The 19,061-nt window shown below is 46.3% G+C and overlaps 1 protein-coding gene across 1 annotated transcript in view; it reads left to right on the plus strand.

The window, feature by feature from the left end:
- Positions 1-19,061, plus strand: part of SF3B3 (splicing factor 3b subunit 3) — a 2,130,119-nt gene that overhangs the window by 404,905 nt on the left and 1,706,153 nt on the right. The window contains exon 20 of the mRNA XM_044079526.1: positions 11,255-11,406. Coding sequence (XP_043935461.1) covers positions 11,255-11,406 — 152 coding nt within the window. The remainder of the gene's footprint in view (positions 1-11,254; positions 11,407-19,061) is intronic.

The following is a 19,061-nucleotide window of genomic DNA, read 5'->3' on the forward strand; positions in this document are numbered from 1 at the left end:
GTTTATCAACCTTATTCCATTCAGGAGCTACAGCTTCTAGGACCTGGGTCCATTTAGCAGCCAACTCAAACTAATGGTTTCCAAGATTCCTCTTCGATATCTCACTCTCTGTAAAACTTTCTTGAAAGGAGTCATGCATATAAAACCGCCCTTCAGAGAGCCCATTGAAACTTGGAATTTGACTTTGGTCCTGCAAGCTTTGACTCATCATCCCTTTGACCCTGCTGCCACTTGCGATATAAAATTCTTGTTTTGGAAGACTTTATTCTTGGTAGCCATTACCTCTGCGAGAAGAATATCAGAATTACAGGCCTTGGCCATAAAAAACATTCTTATGTAGTCTTCCACAAAGAGAGAGTTTCTCTTCGGACTAACCCCTCCTTTTTACCAAAGGTTGTCTCGGAGTCGACTATTAATCAATCCATGGGCCTGCCAGTCTTCTTCCCAAACTTTTCTAATAAAGGAGAATATTGTTTGCATTTATTTGGATGTACACAGGCAATTACCTTGCTACTTGGGACAAAATCTCTTCCGAAAATCTGACCAATTGTTCCTATCTTTTTCAGGACCCAAGTTAGGAAAATCAGTTTCCAAAGTCACTTTGGTGAAATGGTTGCGAGACTGCATTTCCTATATCTAGCAACAAAATCAAATGCGTTTAACAATGAAAATCAAGGTGCATTCAACCACATCAGTTGTTACTTTGGCTTTTCATTCCAGAGTTTCTTTGGATGATATTTGCACAGCAGCCACTTGGGCTACCCCTCATACCTTTATCACTCATTACGAATTGTATGTGGTCTCCAGGGGGAGAGCATCCTTTGGCTCGGTGTTCAGGAATATCCTTCAATAGGGCCTCCCAGTACACAAAGTAGGTAGGGACAGTGTCCCATCCATCATGAATGAATGAGTGAATGAATGAATGAATGAAGATTAACAACATCAGATAAAGAAGTTATGTTTTTACGTTCCATCTATGTTGTTTATCTTCATTCATTCATGACATCCCACCCTCCTACCCCCTCTCTAAAAGACTCCTGGAGATTCAGACTTGGTCCTGGTTACATGATAGGGCATTTGGTGAGAGAAAGCCTCTGGTTTCTTATCCTTATGGACAAACTCGATCTGAGGAGATGAGGAAAGGGGCACTGTGGGTTACCTTAGCTTGAGAGTTTCTGGCTGGCCTGAACTTGCATATCGGCCGAGTCTGTTCCTGAGGATGGAACCGTAGCCCATCCATCATGAATGAATGAAGATCAACAACACAGATGGAACATTATGTTAAGAACATGATTTCTTTTTTTGTTTATTTTTTCTCTACATTGTAAATGCCTTCAGTAGATCAGCATGAGACTAGTAATATTGCTCTCCCTTCACCCGTGTTCTTCCTTTACGGTGGGCTTCCTGGGGTTGGGATGGGTATTCATTCATCCTTCCAATTACCTTGCATGTCTGAAACCTTTACAGAGTAGCCCCCTGCCGACCTAGAGCTTGCAGAAAGAGCTTTGGTGGTCTTCTGATTGGGCTGCAGTACTTCAAGATGCATTTCATCAGGAAGAGGGAGGTATTCATTCTCTGGTCTCGTCTGAGAACCTTGGAGGCTTCCAGGAGTGGTAAATAGACTGCATGGGCAGACATCCCTTTTAAATTATCAACATCCAGGTGGAATGGCATCTTCACAGTCTAAAATAAGGAAAGGTTTTGAGCTGCATATCAGGGGTATGGTGGTAGAGTCTTCTGAGTCAGAAATCTCAATTGCTGCCAGTACTTCCAACAGTGAACACGCTTTAATATCTACAGTAATGGAACTTGGAATGGGGCTTCTTTAGTGCTTGCCATAGCTCCATTGGTTATCCAAGACATGCTGTCACCTGTTTCTGCAGCATCATGATCTTTGTGTTATTGGGTTGGGTGATTAGATAGCCTTTGCCAAGGTCATTTCAGCAGATTAGGCTGCATCTCTGTTTCGACCTTCCTGTTGGAACCATTACCAGAGAGGTTCAATCTTGAAATTTCTTCACTCGTATACTGGCAGTGAAGATGCACCAAGCTCCACCCCTTTCCCCTGATGACCCCAGATTTGAGGAGATAGTGAAGACGGTGCAAAAAAAGGGATTGTGGAAGACGGATTCCCCTCCATCTTCAGAAAAGATCTTGCAGGAGGCTTTCTAGTCTCTCCCCTTGGCTTCTTGGGTGATTTTTTTTCCCTGTTTAAAATATTTAATTTGTAATTGCAGAGGTTGGTAGAGAGTCTGATATAGTTGTACAGGCAGAGGGGATCTTTTCTTGGGTCTATGCTCCAGTCACTTAGTCTGTTATCACTGCTTCAGCCTTAAGAAGTCTTCTGTGCCACAAAGTCACCCCCCCAAAAAAAAAAAAGACGTCAAGACATTGGACTTCGGATGTGTGTGTATGCATTCCTCATTGTTTCCCATCAAGGGAGATAACCTGTCATTTGCACTTTGATTTCATTGTATTCTTGCAGGCAAGATGAGAGAGAGACTGGAAAAGCTGCATTAATCTTATTTCTGGCCTCACCATGCACTTGGCACAGTTCTGTAGGTGATCCAGTGTGTACCAGCTTCTCCATATGTCGTCACAATTGAGTGTGCTTTACCAGTTTCTCAGATAATTTTTAGACATTTTTATTAATTCTTGTATTCAGTGGAAGTAATTTTTTTATGATAAAGTAGAGAGAAGATGGAGGATAACGAGGCAGAAGGAAAAACTCTCACATCTGTAGGCATTCTTTTGGAGGCTGCACTGTGCACCTTCTGTCAGTTGTAGTACAGGCACAGCCTGTATCTGGAGTAAAAATTAACATTCTGGCCAGAACCAATGCGGCTGTGGTAATTTGCTTAATGTTGCCCAACATACAAGTACAAAATCTTGGCAGAAGCAGGGGTATTGTTCTCTATCAAGAAGTCAACAATTGAAGTCGACTACTTCAGGTTTTGTCTGTCTTTTGTTGTAGGGGCAATTGAGGTCTACATATCTGTCCATCTTTCTACATGACTGGCTGTCATTTAAGACTGATGGGTTTGGAGGGTTGCCTGAAGGCTAAAGAGCCCTCTTCCACACTTTTAGGCCTTGGTCTCTTTCATTATACTGTGTCTCACTCTACCAAAAAAAGTGTGGTTGAGATAGCTGTTTTACATCTTTAAAAAATGACCATCCATGTTTTTCTGCCAGACAGAGAAAATCCTAGTATCACTTGAGGTTCTTTTTAATTTTAGAAAATGCTATGGATTTCAGGCTTGTTGTAGCTCTCTGCAGCCTAAGTGAGTTTGCCAATCCATAAAGTCCACATGGTCCTGGTGCAGTTGATTTTGATTGTGCTTGCTAAGAGAGGATTAGATGTGCTGTTTGTACCTCCAAGATGGCTACTTAGACATGGCACAAAAGAGTCATGGTGATTTCTATGTTTCCAGGTAGGATCCAGACATTATCAGGTTCAGGCTGTTCCATTTTGCTTCAGTCACAAGGGTGTTCACCAAATGCATGGCTATAGTTGCAATGGACAAAGAGGCTGCAAGAGGGCACAAAGTATCTATTCACTTGGATGATTCTCTCTCTCTCTCTCCAACCCTTTCAGTTTGAGGGTCTGGTGTATGCATGGGCATCTGCACTTCAGCTGTCTCATTCCCTAGATGCAACAGTGAACACAGCAGAGTTAACAGTGCCGTCATTGCAGGCCCTTGGATATAGTGGTTTTATGCTTGATAATGTCCTTCTATTCCAGTATTTCAGTGTTCTACATGTGGGTTTACCCTTGTTCCTCTCCAATTCTTCCGGCCAGGATTCCAAAGATTTTCAGTCCCTCTAGTTGCGTCGGATGTCTCGCATGGCAGCAGGAACGTGGGCCATAAAAGTGATGTCTGCACGCACCAGCCCTCAGAACTTTTCAGCCACCAGTTTTACGTCAGATCCTCCTGCTTTTCGCAGTCATCTGATCAAGAAAAGTTCAGTTAAGTACCCTGTTGGGGATCCTTTCAGTTCTACTGTTATTTCTTTATAGTGTGTATATGTCATCCAGAAAGGGCAAGTGTAGGTGGTTGGCAGATTCCCCACAGACGCCCACAGTCAGTGTCTCTCTTGTTTATATAGAGTACACGACCATAAAAACTGCACTCTTTGTCAGTCATTTGTTCCTAAGACATTACGTTGCCGTTTACAAACCTTATATCTGTACTTAAAAAAACAGCGGTTAAAACAAAATAGTGTTTGGGATGGAGGCCCCATTTGATGCCCAGTCTGAACTGCCCAAGAAGAGGGCCAAGGCCTTGTGGCCTACTTCTTCAGCTGCGCCTCCACCATCCGTTCTTCAGTCTGTGGGTGACATTGGCCTGGCCGAGGATTCGTCTTCCGCCAGTGTGGATAAAGCGGGTACCTTGGAGGAAGCCGCAGAATCTTGAGTGGATGGCACGTCCATAGAGGCTATACTGGCGTCTACCCCAGACTCGGGGGGGGGGGGGGGACCCAGCGCTTTCTCTGGGCATGTAGGATTCCGTCGCAGCCATCCCTACATCTGACCCGAGGCCTTCGCCCAGCCGGACGCCAGCTAGGCCTCTAAAGAAAAAACAAAACCTTTATTTCCTGCTTCTGAAAGCATGCCCGATTGCCAGTCCTTCAGCCACAGTTTATTTAATGCCTTTATGGCCCTTAGGCCTACTGCCATAGAAACCCCTAGCACTGCTCCTCCCAAGTCCTAGACCTTTTATTCCTGAAAGGAGGGTAGAACAACTAGAAGATGAACTGCCTGATTCCTCAGAGGATTCCTTCTTTATTGAGCCTGACTCCCCTGTGGAAGATTTAACCTTTGGGGAAACGGTCAACAAGATGAAAGACCAGTCATATTTGAAGCTTCTCACTTAAAGTGAAGTACTGAAGAGATTTTACGACCTGATACAGTCCTTCTGCTATCCCTCCTATTCAGCCAGCCTTCCTGGATGCCTTTATTTCTGCTTCCATCAACCCTGACTACCAACCCCTAGCCCCACGGAGAGCAGATGGACTCTACAAAGTCCCTGAGAGAGAAATTTCTGATTAAGTGCCCTCCAGCTGATCCATCCACTAAATCCATTTCTACTAATGGGGCTCCCAAGCTACTCCCTACCACTACCATTCTTCCAGCTGACAGACAGCAAGACAGTGGAATGATTGGGGAAGAAAATTTGCACTTTCATTCAGAGCCACTAACTACCAAACGCACATGTCCAAGTATTCCTTAACACTGCTGGACAAAACTACTAAGGAATTAGCTGACGTCACAGACTGTGCAGCCAAAGCTTTCTTGACCTCCCTGGTAGCCCTCATCTCTCAGGTGAATAGACACTCCTTAAGATGCAGCTATGATACAGCTGAAGCCTTAGCTAGGTGAAAAAGTGGCTGACCCCTTTAAGTCCTTGCAACAAAAAGGAAAAGAATTGCAGGACCTAAAACACCTGCTTGTCTTGCCCATCCCTAAGTTCCACAAGAACTACCCGGCTAAGACTCAATTCATCAGGAAAACCTCTAGGCCTATGGCTCCCTCCAGGTCTAGGAGACCCCTAAAAGACTGCTTCCTTCGGCTGGAGCTTCTCCTTCCTCCAGCCAAAGGCTTCCCTTTCCAGACAGGACAGGTAGTGTCTGACTGCCTGCAAAGCTGTCACCCCACCCCGCCCGCATCCCTTCCCATGTCTGCCCGTCTCTCTGTCTCCCTGTGTGGCCACTCATTACCTCAGACAAGTGGGTTCTGTCCATTATACAGAACAGTTACTTTATGACCTGGATCATTCCTCCCCCCAACAAGGCTGGGCATGCCTCATCCACCCATCAGTCAGTTACCCCCCCAAGACAGGTACTGCAAACCTTACTAATACAAGGCACTATAGAACCAGTGCCTACAGAATCAAAAAGAAAAGGATTCTACTCCAGAATCTTTCCAGTTCCTAGAAAGGACGGACCATGGAGGCCTATATAGACCTTTCTCGTCTCAACCCCTTCTTAAAAGTTCCTACCTTTAGGATGCTCACTCTCCCATCTTTCCTCTCCTCCTACCTCAAGGAGTCATGGCAACCCAGGACATAAAGGATGCCTACCTTCACACACCTATAAAGCCCACCTTCAGGAAATACCTCAGATTTCTGGCAGGCTCATCCCATTTTCAGTTTTGTGCCTTGCCCTTTGGGCTTTCCACTGCTCCCAGGGTATTCACACAAATGTCTGGCTCCAGTCATTGCTTACTGCAGGAGAGAGGGCATCCAGATATTCCCTTAACCTAGGTGACCTAATTCAGGCAGAAGATCAGAAGACTTCTTCATACCCAGGCCCTTCTGCTCCTCCTGCAGTCTCTAGGATTTCTAATAAACTTCCCAAAATCCTACCTTGAGCCCACACCGGACATTGTCTTACTGGGTTGCAGAATCCAGACAGACCTTATGAAGGCCTTCCTACCACCAGAGAAGGTGGCGTCCCTGACACACCACCTACTTGGTGTGCTTCAAGCATCAGATCTGACAGCAAAGCAATTTCTGAGACTTCTGAGTTGCATGGCAGCCACCATACCAGTGTTGCTCTTAGCAAGACTGCACATGAGGAAACTGCAGTGCTATCTTCGGTCAGTGTGGACTCAGTACTCTCATCCTCTAGAGTTCAGGGACCCCCTCCTTCCCTGCTTGAAACAGCAATTGCGATGGCAGGTGCCTCAGAATCCAGGCCGCCATCTACAAATATCCACACCCTCCCAGACTATGCATACAGATGCTTCAGATCTGGGATGGGGAGCACCTCTAAGACAAAGAAAAGTGCAAGGTTTGTGGAATGACGGACACAAACTAGACAACATAAACGTCAGAGAAATGAGAGCAATCCTCCTTGCTGTGTAAGCCCTCCAACCCTTTCTTGAACAAGGCCTCTCAAAATAGTCACGGACAACACCACAGTCCTGTGGTATCTCAACAAACAGGCAGGAACGAAATCATACCTGCTATGCAGGCTAGCTCTGCAGATGTGGGAACTAGACACCTCACAGGGAATTACCCTACAGGCAGCCTGCATACTATCCCTGCATAACTCCCAGGCAGATGACCTAAGCAGAACCATCTCAAACAACCACGAATAGATGCTTCAAAGAGATGTTTTCCTGAATCTGGTTCACAGGTGGGGGTATACCTCAAATAGACTTGTTCCGCCTCCTCAATAAACAGGCAACTTCCTGGTTACTGCACCGGGACACCCAACCCCAAGGCACTGGCAAACAGATGCCTTCACAATGTCCTGGAAGGGGAAGTTTCTGTATGCATTCCCCCCTTTCCCTTGATTCAGAAGGTGCTGCTGGTAATTCATCAGGACTCGCCAAAAATCTTGCTGGTGACTCCCTACTGGCCAAGACTGCACTGGTTCCCCTTTCTCCTTCTTTTGTCCAGGGGTAGTTGCCACAAGTTACCCCACTCAGCGGACCTGCTCACACAGCAAAAGGAGACTCAGATGCACCCACAGTGGCAGTCCCTGCACCTCACCCTGTGGCTGATAGGATTCTGATCCTTTTTCAGACACCTGTACAATGAGGATGTGCTGAATGGGCCTGCAGGAGGCCAGGAAACCCAGCACAAGAAAATCTCATCTCTGAAAGTGGAAAAGATTTTCTATTTGGTGTCACAAAAGACAGTTGGACCTGCTGGAAACCAACATTCCTCTCATCCTGTCTAACCTGTGTGAACTAATGCAGACAGGATTGGCCTTCTCATTTTTAAAATCACATTTGTCTGCAATCTCTTCCCGTCTTCCTCTGGTTCCACCCTTTGCATCCAGACACCGTGCTGAACCTTTTCTCAAAGAGATACTACACTTCAGACCACCCAGGAAACTGTCCCCTCCTCCCTGGGACCTTTACTATGTATTAGAAAAACTCACTTTAGCCCCCTTTGAGCCAGCAGACAAAGCTCTCCTAAAATTTTGCACATGGAAAACTGTTTTATTGGTAGCTCTGACCCCGGCCAGAAGAGTCTGAGTTGCAAGCTCTTACGGCTACACCACCCTTTTTAGTCTTCCACCTGGACAGGGTGTCTCTCAGGACTAACCTGTCATTCAAATCCAAAGTAGCGCATGATCTGTCCTTGAATCAGGCCATTCACCTGACTAAATTTTCACCAACCCGGAGTACTTCATTCCTTAAATGTCCACAGACAACTTAGGTTTTATCTACATAAAACCAAATCTGTTAGGAAATCAGACCAACTCTTTGTCTCCTTCCACTCCAGAGCCCTGGGGAAACGCAAACAGACCATTTCAGCCTGGATCTCCAGGGCCATTTCTTTCTGCTGCCTACACCATGGAAAGACCTTGCAGGACAATGTCAAAGCCTTCTCCACCAGAGCAATGACCTCTTCTGGAGCCTTCTTTAAGGGACTAGACACAAACAACATACTTGAGGCAGCTACTTGACTTTCTGTGCATACCTTCACCAAGCACTACAAACTGGACCGTATTTCCAGAGCCAGGGTGGGGTTTGCCAGGGCTATCCTACACTGATTTCTGTAAACTTTGTCTAGGCCACCACCCAATCCTCAGTGAGCTTTGGCACTCAGCCACATGTAGAATACTGTAACATTGGAGTCGAAGGACATAGGTAAGTTGTGTAAAATCTTACCATAACCTTAGATGTTCTTCTCTTCCATTTTGCAGTATTCCTTCCCTCCCTTATCAGATTGCACTTGCCCTCCTGGGTGATACTAGACAGGCCTTGCCCTTATAGGACTGGCTCTGACTGGGGCTTCTTATGTTCTGAGGGCAGGAGCATGCAGAAGTCACTTTTATGGCCCACGTTCCAGCTGCCACGTCAGACGTCCGATGCACCTAGAGGGACTGAAAATCTTTGGAATCCTAGCCGGACGAATTGGAGATGAAGAAGGGTAAACCCACGTGTAGAATACTGCAACATGGAAGAGAAAAGGACATCTATGGTTATGGTGGTATTTTACACAACTTTCCTATATTCCAATGAATGTGTACCCTTAGTACAAAGGGATGTCCTGCCTCAGATCACTGTTGTGGTATTCCAGTGCAGTTGTATTATCTTGCTAAGGTAATCTGATGTGTGGCCAGTGTACCAAAGCCAAATGCCATACACTGTTACATCTGACATATAACCTAAGCCTTTGGCTATAGGGGGTTCATAAGTAGACATAGGAGCGCAAGATCCTCAGTCTAGCAAAAGCCAGGAAGTCCTGGAAAAGCCTGAGCAATACAGCAAAGACAAAACAAGGTAAACTAAAAGGAGGTGAGAAGGAACTGTGCTCCCCCGTGTATATAGTGATAAGTAGAAATAGCAAGGGATTAAGAGGGAGGGATGCAGTATTGCAATAGTACAAGACATCTGCTGTTATTGCAAGTTCTTACACAAGTGTAATGTGCCCTTCCTTAGATCACTGTTGCAGTATTTCAGTACTACTGTGTAATCCCACGGCTTGGAAGTTGTTTAAGGTAGATGGATTGAAGACCGGTGAACTGTCTACCAATCCAAGATGTATGTTATAAGTTCTTACACAACTTACTGACATGGAAGAACTTTTCTAGGAGTTTGTCAGCAGCTTGATGGAACTTTAGTGCCCTCAGCCAAATAGTGAAAGGCCAAACAGTGAGCATCCTTCCCCCACTTTCAGCCTGAGACCTTTGTGCAGTCCTGTACTTCTCGCATTTAAAATTGACTCATTTATGTTTGGTTGGATGTTCATAATATATAATACATTTATTTTATGGTTTAATAGTTTTAATATGAATCCATGGATGTTGGTGGTGGTTTGTGTGGTCACTATATAAGAGTCTGCTGCAAATTAACAGCTTTGACTTGGAATGGTTGTATGAAGTCCAGAGTAAGGATGGAAGTGTTTACTTTTCTGCCTAGGATGTTTTTTGATTCTACTAATAAAATGATAAGTGACCGTGAGATCACAGTCGATCATCCTACGCATCTGTGTAATCTCGTGTGTATGTTATATTATACGTATTTGTATGTAATAGACAAAGCATACATGAGGATTATGAATTCTGAAAATGGTGTGCTGTATTAAATGTGTGTAAATAATGTATACACATTTATATTATACAGTATACACATACTCACACACTTTGCACACCCACCCTTTTCAGAGGTCATAGTCATTGTGTATGCTTCATCTGTTTTTGTGTATAATACTTTATCTGTAGCCACATCATGGTTGAAAGTGGGCTGTCATGCTCCAGTCCAACTGCCCACTGAAAATAGATAAGTGGAATCGTATTCTCAGAACCAAAATCTAAATGTTTCACACTGCACAATCACTTTTTTATGTTTTCTCCCCCCACCTGTTTTACCTGTTTTTGTATTCATTCCCTTGCGTCTTTCCCATGTCTGTAGACACTGGTGGTGGTGGGGGGGATAGGGATTGGGTTGACAATGAATGAGTAGGAGGTGACAGTCATTCAGTTTTCTGCATTTCCTTTCCCCTTGCAATTAATCTATATGACTGTATTTTGGTGGCCTTTTTTGCCTTCCACATAGGGTGTGTGCGTGTGCGTGCACGTTTAATCCATGTGTAATGAGGTGTACCATGGTCACAGCTTGATGGAGCCAACTGTGCATCACTTGTTCATACTTTGCATGCCATAAATTCATTGCTCAGAGGGTGCTGTTAATTGCAATGGGAAAGATCACTTTCCTCAGTCAGGGTGAGTGAGCTGGCTTTGTCTGTTAATTTCAGACTGTTCCTGTTGGTGCCTTCATTTTCTGATTTCCAGATGCTGCTGGGTTTTCTTGGCTGTAGATGTGTTTATCTCTGTGCCCCATCAAATTAGCAGGTGGCAGGATCTGTTTTGTTTTCGATCCTGAAGATGTTGTCTTTGACCCTTAACAGCTTGCAAGTGGCCATTATGCAAATTAGCTTTGATCTTTGAACAGTCGAGTCCAGCTTCATCTGGTGAAATTGCAGATGTTTGGATCCTGCCATCTTTTGCTGTTCTGCCACCTACTTGGTGGATGAGTGTTGTAAGCATGTGTGATCAGCAGAGGAAAAATGTATAGCAGAACCTATTTTTTTCTCTCTAATTTTACTAAATCTAGAACAGAAGTAAATACTGTGGGAAACCTTGCAGACATGTAATTATACAGTTTCATCTATTTAATTCTAACACAGTTTAATCTATTAAATTGTAACTGCTTTCTACTTTTGTGGAATATTGTGTCATCCAATTGAAGTTTCGATTCACCCAATCCTGCTGTTTTCTTTTTGTCTCGCAGATGAATATGACGCATACATCATTGTGTCCTTCGTTAATGCCACACTGGTGTTGTCTATTGGTGAAACTGTAGAAGAAGTGACAGATTCTGGGTTTCTTGGCACTACCCCAACTTTGTCTTGTTCATTGTTGGGGGATGATGCCTTAGTACAGGTAAGAATAAATTTCCCCTTGCTTTTGTGTGGTGATATCTTAACCTGGGTCATATTCTTAGAATCTTCTTTTCTCCCATTCCTTGATTGGGTATTGTGGTGTTTTATGGCCTTTACAGGCACTGATAAAGTGTTAGCATGCATATTCATCCTCCTAGAAAAGTATTTTTCTAAAAAAAGAATTTTCACTTCCTCAGTAGTTTAGCTGTAAGACCTGTCTATAACTGTCATCTTGTCAGTTTCAGGTTCTGCCTTTGTGATCTAGTAGTGGAGCAATCACAGTAAGCCCCCATTGTATAGCAGAACTTTTTTTTTTAATACTGATAAATTTTTATCTTTAAATGAACCATCTTAGTTCTGGTCTGTTATCTCAGTTATGATCCATGCCACGAGCATGTAAGAGATCCTATTCCTGTATTGCAGTATTCTTTAGATGAGGGATGACTGCCGTAAGCAATCCCAACGTCCAGCCAGTATGCAAAAGCCTTTTACCACTGCAGAGTACGTGGAGTGTCGCATGTAGGCCTGCAGACAGCATAGGCTATAAAAGTGATGTCCACACGTACCATCCTCAGAACTTCTCTGCTGCAAGTCTGAACTCTGTGTTCGACTGTCTCTGTCTCCTCCCTGATTTGTATGCTGGTGTACAAGTTTCAGATAATTGCCCTGTTGGGGTTTTCTTTTACCTTTTGCTACTACTTTTGTTTGAGGCTACATGTCATCCAAGAAAGGTAAGTGCCAGTGTGGCAGACAAATACCACATAAAGACACAATCAGTGCCTTTTCTGTTTAGGGCCTAACCATGACTAGCCTTGTCCTGTCTGCCAGGTATTTATTTCGAAGACCCCATGGAACTGCCTTTCTTCTCTTACTGTCTGGCTTGATAATCTGAGGCTTCAAAGATTTAACACATGACATTATGGAAGATACATTGGGGCCTTCTGCTGAGTCTGTGAAGAAGGCTAAGAAACTTAAGCGTGTAATTTCAGATGTGCCTCCAATTCCTGACGTCCCTCTTGAGGTTGATGAAGTCTGTTTGGATACTGGCTCAGATTCCTGAGTGGGTACCGCTTTGGAGGCTTCAGGGATACAGCTACTGGTACATCCTTGGAAGTTTTGCAGACATCCACTTCGTATGGACAGTGCGAAGCTGGGCTCACTGTTGTGGAAGGACCTTGAAGTATCCTGCAGGTCATAGTCCAGGAGAATGATCAGATAGTGGGTATGCAGAGCAGGCCTACGTCTGGTCCCTCCACCACCTTACACAGACCTGATGTCTAGCTTAAAAAGAAGCAGAAAACTAAGCCTATTTCTGTCCCTCAGGAATCATTGTCTGACTTGATGCTTTCATGGTCTTAAGGCCTCACTCAGTGGTCTCCCGTCTTACTACTTCCCTCAGAAAAGGGTTAGGGAACAGGTTCTTTCTGAGGAGGATTAGTCAGTGGATGAATTCTTGACTTACTCTGCCCAGATTACATCTAATGGCACTGAGTCCACTGTCTTGGGGAGATGTTCCTGGTTGAGGCTTCAACTACTCCCTGATTTAAAGGCTAAGATTGTAGATTCCCCTAATGCCTTGTTTGTAACTGCTGCAGCTTATTTGCTCAAGTCTCTGCAGGAGAAAGGTAGGGCAACAGGATTTAAGGCATATTTTTGTGTCTCCAGTTCCTAAATTTGAAAGGAAATATCCTCTTAAAACTGTTTTTGTTATGAAACACACACACTCCTCCTTACAGACGTAAGAGGATGACTCTGAAAGCTCCTGCGTCTAAACACACTTAGTCTGCACCTTTCCAGTAGTAGCCCTTTCCTGACAAGCGAGGTAGTCTGTGACTACCGCCATGCCTGTCCCACATCCCCCTTTCTCACTGTCTCTCCCAGCCTTGGAAGACTTAACTGTAGATTCTTGAGTCTTTTCCATTATCCATAAAGGGTACTTCATGCCTGGAAAACTCTGCCTCCTTTTCATAGAAATTCCTCAACCACCATGAGAACATCTTCAGTTATTTCCAGAGGTGCTTCAGGAGTTTAAATCCAAGGGAACTATGCAAGAAGTTCCACAGCCTCAGAGGAAGAGGTTTGTATTCCAGGATGTTTCTTGTACCCAGGAAAGATGGCCTCTGGAAACCCGTTTTGGACCTTTCTCACCTCAACACTTTCCCAAAGGTTCCAACCTTTCACATGCTGTCTCTACAAACTTTTACTGTCATCCTTCTACAGTTTTTTCTGATGTCACTTGATATCATGGATGCTTACCTTCACATTACCATTCATTACCTCTATAGGAAATTTCTACGCTTTTCTGTTGCTTCCTGACATTTTCAGTTTTCTGCTTTGCTCTTTGGTCTCTCTATAGCACCAAGGGTGTTTAGAAAATATTTGGTTCCTGTCCTTGCCTTTTGCAGAATCCGAAGTAAACGGGTCTTCCCTTGTATGGACGACCTGCTACTGTAGGCATCACTTCCAGAGACTTTGCAACAGCATCTTCTTTTCATCTTTTCCCTTCTGCAAGGGTTGGATTTCACAGTAAATTTCAAAAAATCCTTCCTCACCCCCTTCCCTGGACCACTTCTTTCTGGGGTGCAGGATACAGAAAGACCTAATGTTGGCTTTTCTACCTCCATAAAAAGTTATGATGTTATGTGATCCTATCTCGCCTACATTCTGAATGATGGGTTCGGAGCCGATCCCTCGGCTCCGACTCGGCACGCTTATGCCAAAGAGCGAAGTCTCTTATTGGCTGAGCTTACTATATCCCAGGATGCACCACCATCAGTCCCCCAGATCTCGTTTGCCGCTTAACTGCAAGGACGTGGTCTCGAGCTGGCTGGGCTGAGTAGCTTTTATTAACTACTTTTTCTGTCAGTTTTTGTGCTTGTATTTCACAAAAGCCGTTTTAACGGCTATTGCTGCCTATTGCTGCCTGTTGTGTACGATTGAGTAGTGAAATTTCTTGTGTGTGATTGGGTAGAGTTTGTTTCGGCCCCCCTTTCAATCCAGGGCCTTTTCGGTCAAACTGTATAACTGAACTTTTTAGTGTTTTAAAGTTCCCGGTTATTACACCTAAGGTTGTGTTTTACACAGTTTCTGTAAGCCTTCGGTTTTTTGTCATAAGCGATTCTACAGTTGTTAAATTTCCTGTCAGAAATTGTTTAACATTATGTCTCAAGCCCCTAGGCCTTCGGGCTTTAAAAAATGTACTAAATGTGCTTTTAAGATGTCTGTTACTGATGACCATCTACTTTGTGTTTATTGTTTAGGGGCAAAGCACTTGCAGGAGTCATGCAGCGTATGTCACGCTTTTTCCTCTAGGGTCCTCCAGGAGAGGAAAAATTAATTCTTAAAGGGTTGATTAAACCCTCTTTTGAAGAAGCCTTGTCTTCTGCTCCGACTCCTGCCAAAAGAAAGGGCTTGGCTCCGACCAGTCCGTCGGATCCGACTGCCAAGAGACCTAGGCAGGCCTCTCCTTCGGCTCCAAAGACTTGAGCCGAGGTGAACGGTCTGCCTCGATGCCTCAGTATCGACTCCTGGCTTCGGGCCGATGGCTGGGGCATCGAGGCGGGTCACCGTCGGCTCCACTGCTCGGAGCCGACAAGGGTCGCCGCTCAGACACTTCCTCCTCGGCGCCAAGTCTACCTCGGCACCGATGGAATCTGGTGTGTGTGTTTCCTCGGCGCCGATTCTCATCGAGTCGCCTCGGCCGGTCCCCTAGTCCCTTGGGGCCGAGGGAGAGGTCTTCTCGAACCCGTTCTGTTTCCTCTCGGTCTTGAGAATGTCGGATTCTGATATAGACAGGGTGCTCCAAAGACTTTTCCAGTCCCCAGTCTTCCAAAAATTTGTTTGGCTCCGACCCAGTTGGCTTGGCCGATGGCCATGACCCACCCCATTGCTATTCCTCCTCCGACTGCTTGGCTCCGTCGAGCAGGTGCTCTTGGAGCCGGTGGAGATCTCAGGGTCGGCTCCGACCCTTACTCCAACCGGGCCTCGGGTCCGAGTTTGGTCTGGACTTCTTGGCTGGACCCGAGGGTGATGTTTGGGACCGATGCTTTGTTCCGAGCCTCCCTCTCGGTGCTCGCCTGCGGGACTTCCGTCTACTATCATGGCCCGGAGACTGGGCGCTCCCAGGATTCTGGAGGTCCGGCTTTCAGAGCCATGAGGAGTGCCTTGGCCAAATCCTCTTGACCATCTCTCCGGTTTACCAGCACCTTCCTGGGCGTGGAGACTGGGTCTTTGGCAGTTCCCCTGTCCGTAGCCAGCGGAGCCCGAGGCCTGAGGTTACCCCAGTGGGGTTCCCCTCTTCCTGAGGGTTCTTGAGTCATCTCCAGAGGAACCCCCAAGGAAGAGATCGTGCAAGAGGAAGCACGTGGACTCCCGAGTCTATCACATCGGACACGGATATGGATGATGCAGAGGGTCCCTAAGTCGTCCTCGGATGATGTCTCCTTTGCAGACATCTTAGAGATCCTCAAACAACGAGGCGGCTGGATGTCCAAACCCCTCTGCGGACGAATCAGTGCTCCTCAAGGCCTTTGGGGCTCAGCCCTCCGCCTCCTGGGTATCTCCGCCCTTGACGAGCTTCTGGATTTAGTTTGTCGAAGGCGTGAACACCCGGATACTGTGGAACCAGTCCCTTCTCGTCCAAACAAATTCTTATCTGCTCCCCGAGAAGGAGTTCCTTACTAAAGGCGTGGCTGTAGATGCCATGGTGGTGGCATCTGCTACACAGCAGGACGTGGCAGAGGCTTCAGCGTCCATCCATCCTCCTAATAAGGAGTCTAGGAGTATGGATAGATGGAAGCGCACCCTGACTTCAGCGGCCTTTACCTTAAGGTCTCTGAATTATTTGGCACATTTTACCAGGCTTCAGAGGGATCTGGTCAAGGAGTTGTCAGACTCCTCTCGGGTAACCTACCTGAGCAGCTAGCCCAGTCCGTTAGCTCTCAGTTGGCTATCCTTCGTCAATTGCTAACTTCGTCCATGAGGCTCATATCCTATGCGGCGAAGGCGGGTAGAGCGGCAGGCACAGGCGTGGCTCTCGTGAGACAGGCCTGGCTCCGCTTGTGTCAGTTCTGGAGGCCTTCAAGTCTTCCTTCGCCGACGCTCCCTTTGATGGGTCCTCATTGTTTGGACCCAAGGTGAAAGACACCCTTACCGCTGTGAGCAAGAGGGAAAACGTTATCTGCCGTAGGGGCCGTTATTCCACTCCCTTTCGGCCTTACCCCAAGGCCAAAGGAGGGAAAATGTGGTTCAAAATCTGCAAGTTTTTCTCCCAACAGCAGGAAGATTCCCGTCCAGAGGCAGAGGGCGGGAAATTTTTCAGGGAGACGCCGTCCCAGAGGCGGCAGAGGGCCCGCAATTCTGGAGACCGAGTCCTTTCGTGGCTCTTCAGCCTCCCACGACATGAGGGATTGCCCGGCTGTGCTGCTCGGAGCCAGTCGGGTGTCGTTTGCCAAGCACCTAAAAGCCTGGGAGTCAATCACTCAGGACAGATGGGTGCTTCGGATAATTGCCGGAGGTTACACCATCCCATTCAAATACTCACCCCTCCGTCCAAGAGAATCCCGGACCCACCACCCAGTCAAAGGGAAATAGCAGCCGCAGAAGCTTCAAAGCTGCTACAAAGGAGTCATCCAACCGGTCCCCACAGACCAAATCGGATCAGGAAATTACTCCAGGTTCTTTTAGTGCCAAAAGACAGGGGACCTGAGACCAATATTGGATCTCAGCAGACTGAACCTATCCGTTCACGAAATCCAAATTCGAATGGTCACGTTGCAATCCATTCTCCCGTTGTTGGAGAAGGCTGTTTGGATGTGCTCCATAGACCTCAAGGGCGCCTATTATCACATACCGATACATCAGGCGTCCAGAAGGTATCTGCGCTTCAGCCTGGGAGCCAGTCATTACCAATTTTGTGCTCTGCCCTTTGGTCTCACCACAGCCCCCAGGGTGTTCACCAAGTGTTTGGCAGTAGTGACGGCTCACCTGAGGAGCCTTGGATTCCAAGTGTTTCCCTATCTCGACGACTGGCTCCTGACTGCCACCACCAGGCATCTACTTATGGACAACCTCAAAGCCACCATCTCCTGGGTGTTTCCCTGGGGATTACATTCAATTGGTCAAAGTCTGTCTTGCTGCCCTCTCAGCGCATAAAGTTTATAGGAGCAGAGATAGACTCAAGATTGATGCGTGTCTTTCTTCCTGCCGAAAGGATCCGAACCTTACAGGGCCAAGTTCAAGCTCTGATCTCGAGATCCAAAGCCCCAGCCAGGATGGTCCTACAGGTTCTAGGCTCAATGTCTGCCACGGTACTTTTAGTTCCTCTAGCAAGGTTACACATGAGGATTCTTCAGTGGCTCTTATCAACTCAATGGTCCTTTCAAGATCTTCCCTCAATCATCACATCATGATTACGGAAATATGCAAAGGGACCTGCTGGTGGCTTCAGACATCCAACTTGGATCAGGAAAACCCTTTGTTCTCCCCTCCAGTGGTTACCCTGATGACAGATGCCTTCCAGATAGGGTGGGGGCATTGTCTGGGCAGGCTAGTTCAGGGCTCCTGGCTTCCGGACGGCTCTTCTCCACATCAACGTGTTGGAGATGAGGGCTGTACTTCTATCCCTACAGGCCTTACACAAGTTCCTTCCTCAGGGCATCATCGCCATCCACACAGACAACATGTCGGTGGTTTGGTATCTGAACAAACAAGGAGGGACCAGATCGTATCCCCTTTGCAGAGAGGCCATGAGAGTGTGGGAATGGGCTGTAGCTACCAACCGCTTCTTGGTAGCGACCCACATCCCGGAAAGTCAAATGTATTGGCGGACAAATTAAGCAGGACAATTCTCTCTCCTCACGAATGGTCTCTAAACCGCAGTAGCAGCCCAGGTTTTCAAGAGATGGGGACGCCGTGCTGCGACCTATTTGCGACTCCACAAAACACCAAGTGCCAAAGGTTCTTCTCCTTGATTCCACATCAGGAAGTACCGGCCATGGATGCTCTAGCACAACCCTGGCCAACAGGGTTGCTTTATGCTTTCCTCCAATTCCACTCCTTCCCAAAGTCATTCAAAAGCTTCTCAGCTAAGGTCTTCAATGATTCTGATTGCCCCATACTGGCCTCGTCAGATATGGTTTCCTTACCTGAAAAAGCATGCAGTGGACGATCCGTGGACCTTAGACCTGATCCCGGATTTGCTAATCCATCAGTCGGGACATTGGCATCAGTCCCTTCAATCTCTGAAATTGACAGCTTGGCTCCTCCACTTCCGACCTTAGTTAGAAGTCACACACTAGACCCGGAAGTTGTTCACATTTTGTCTTCGCCCTACAAACCCACCACTAACAAATTGTACCTCAGTAAGTGGAAGAGGTTTGCTATCTGGGCTCAACTCAAGGGCTTAGACCCTATCACTGCTCCTGTCCCAGAGGTTTTGAAATTCTTAACATCCCTATTTAATCAGGGATCTTCTGTCTCAACTATTAAAGTTCAACTAGCTGCTATCTCTAAATTCCATGAATCCACGGATCCTCCTTTGATGAGCAGCAGGCTATGCAAAACATTCATTAAAGGTGCGAGTCTGTTAAGACCACCAGTTTTTCATCCTGCACCTCCGTGGGATCTTGATTTAGTGCTTCGCATTAACATCTCCCC

Source organism: Protopterus annectens, chromosome 8.part0, assembly GCF_019279795.1.
Source record: "Protopterus annectens isolate FY-2018-M chromosome 8.part0, PAN1.0, whole genome shotgun sequence".
NCBI lineage: Eukaryota > Metazoa > Chordata > Ceratodontiformes > Protopteridae > Protopterus > Protopterus annectens.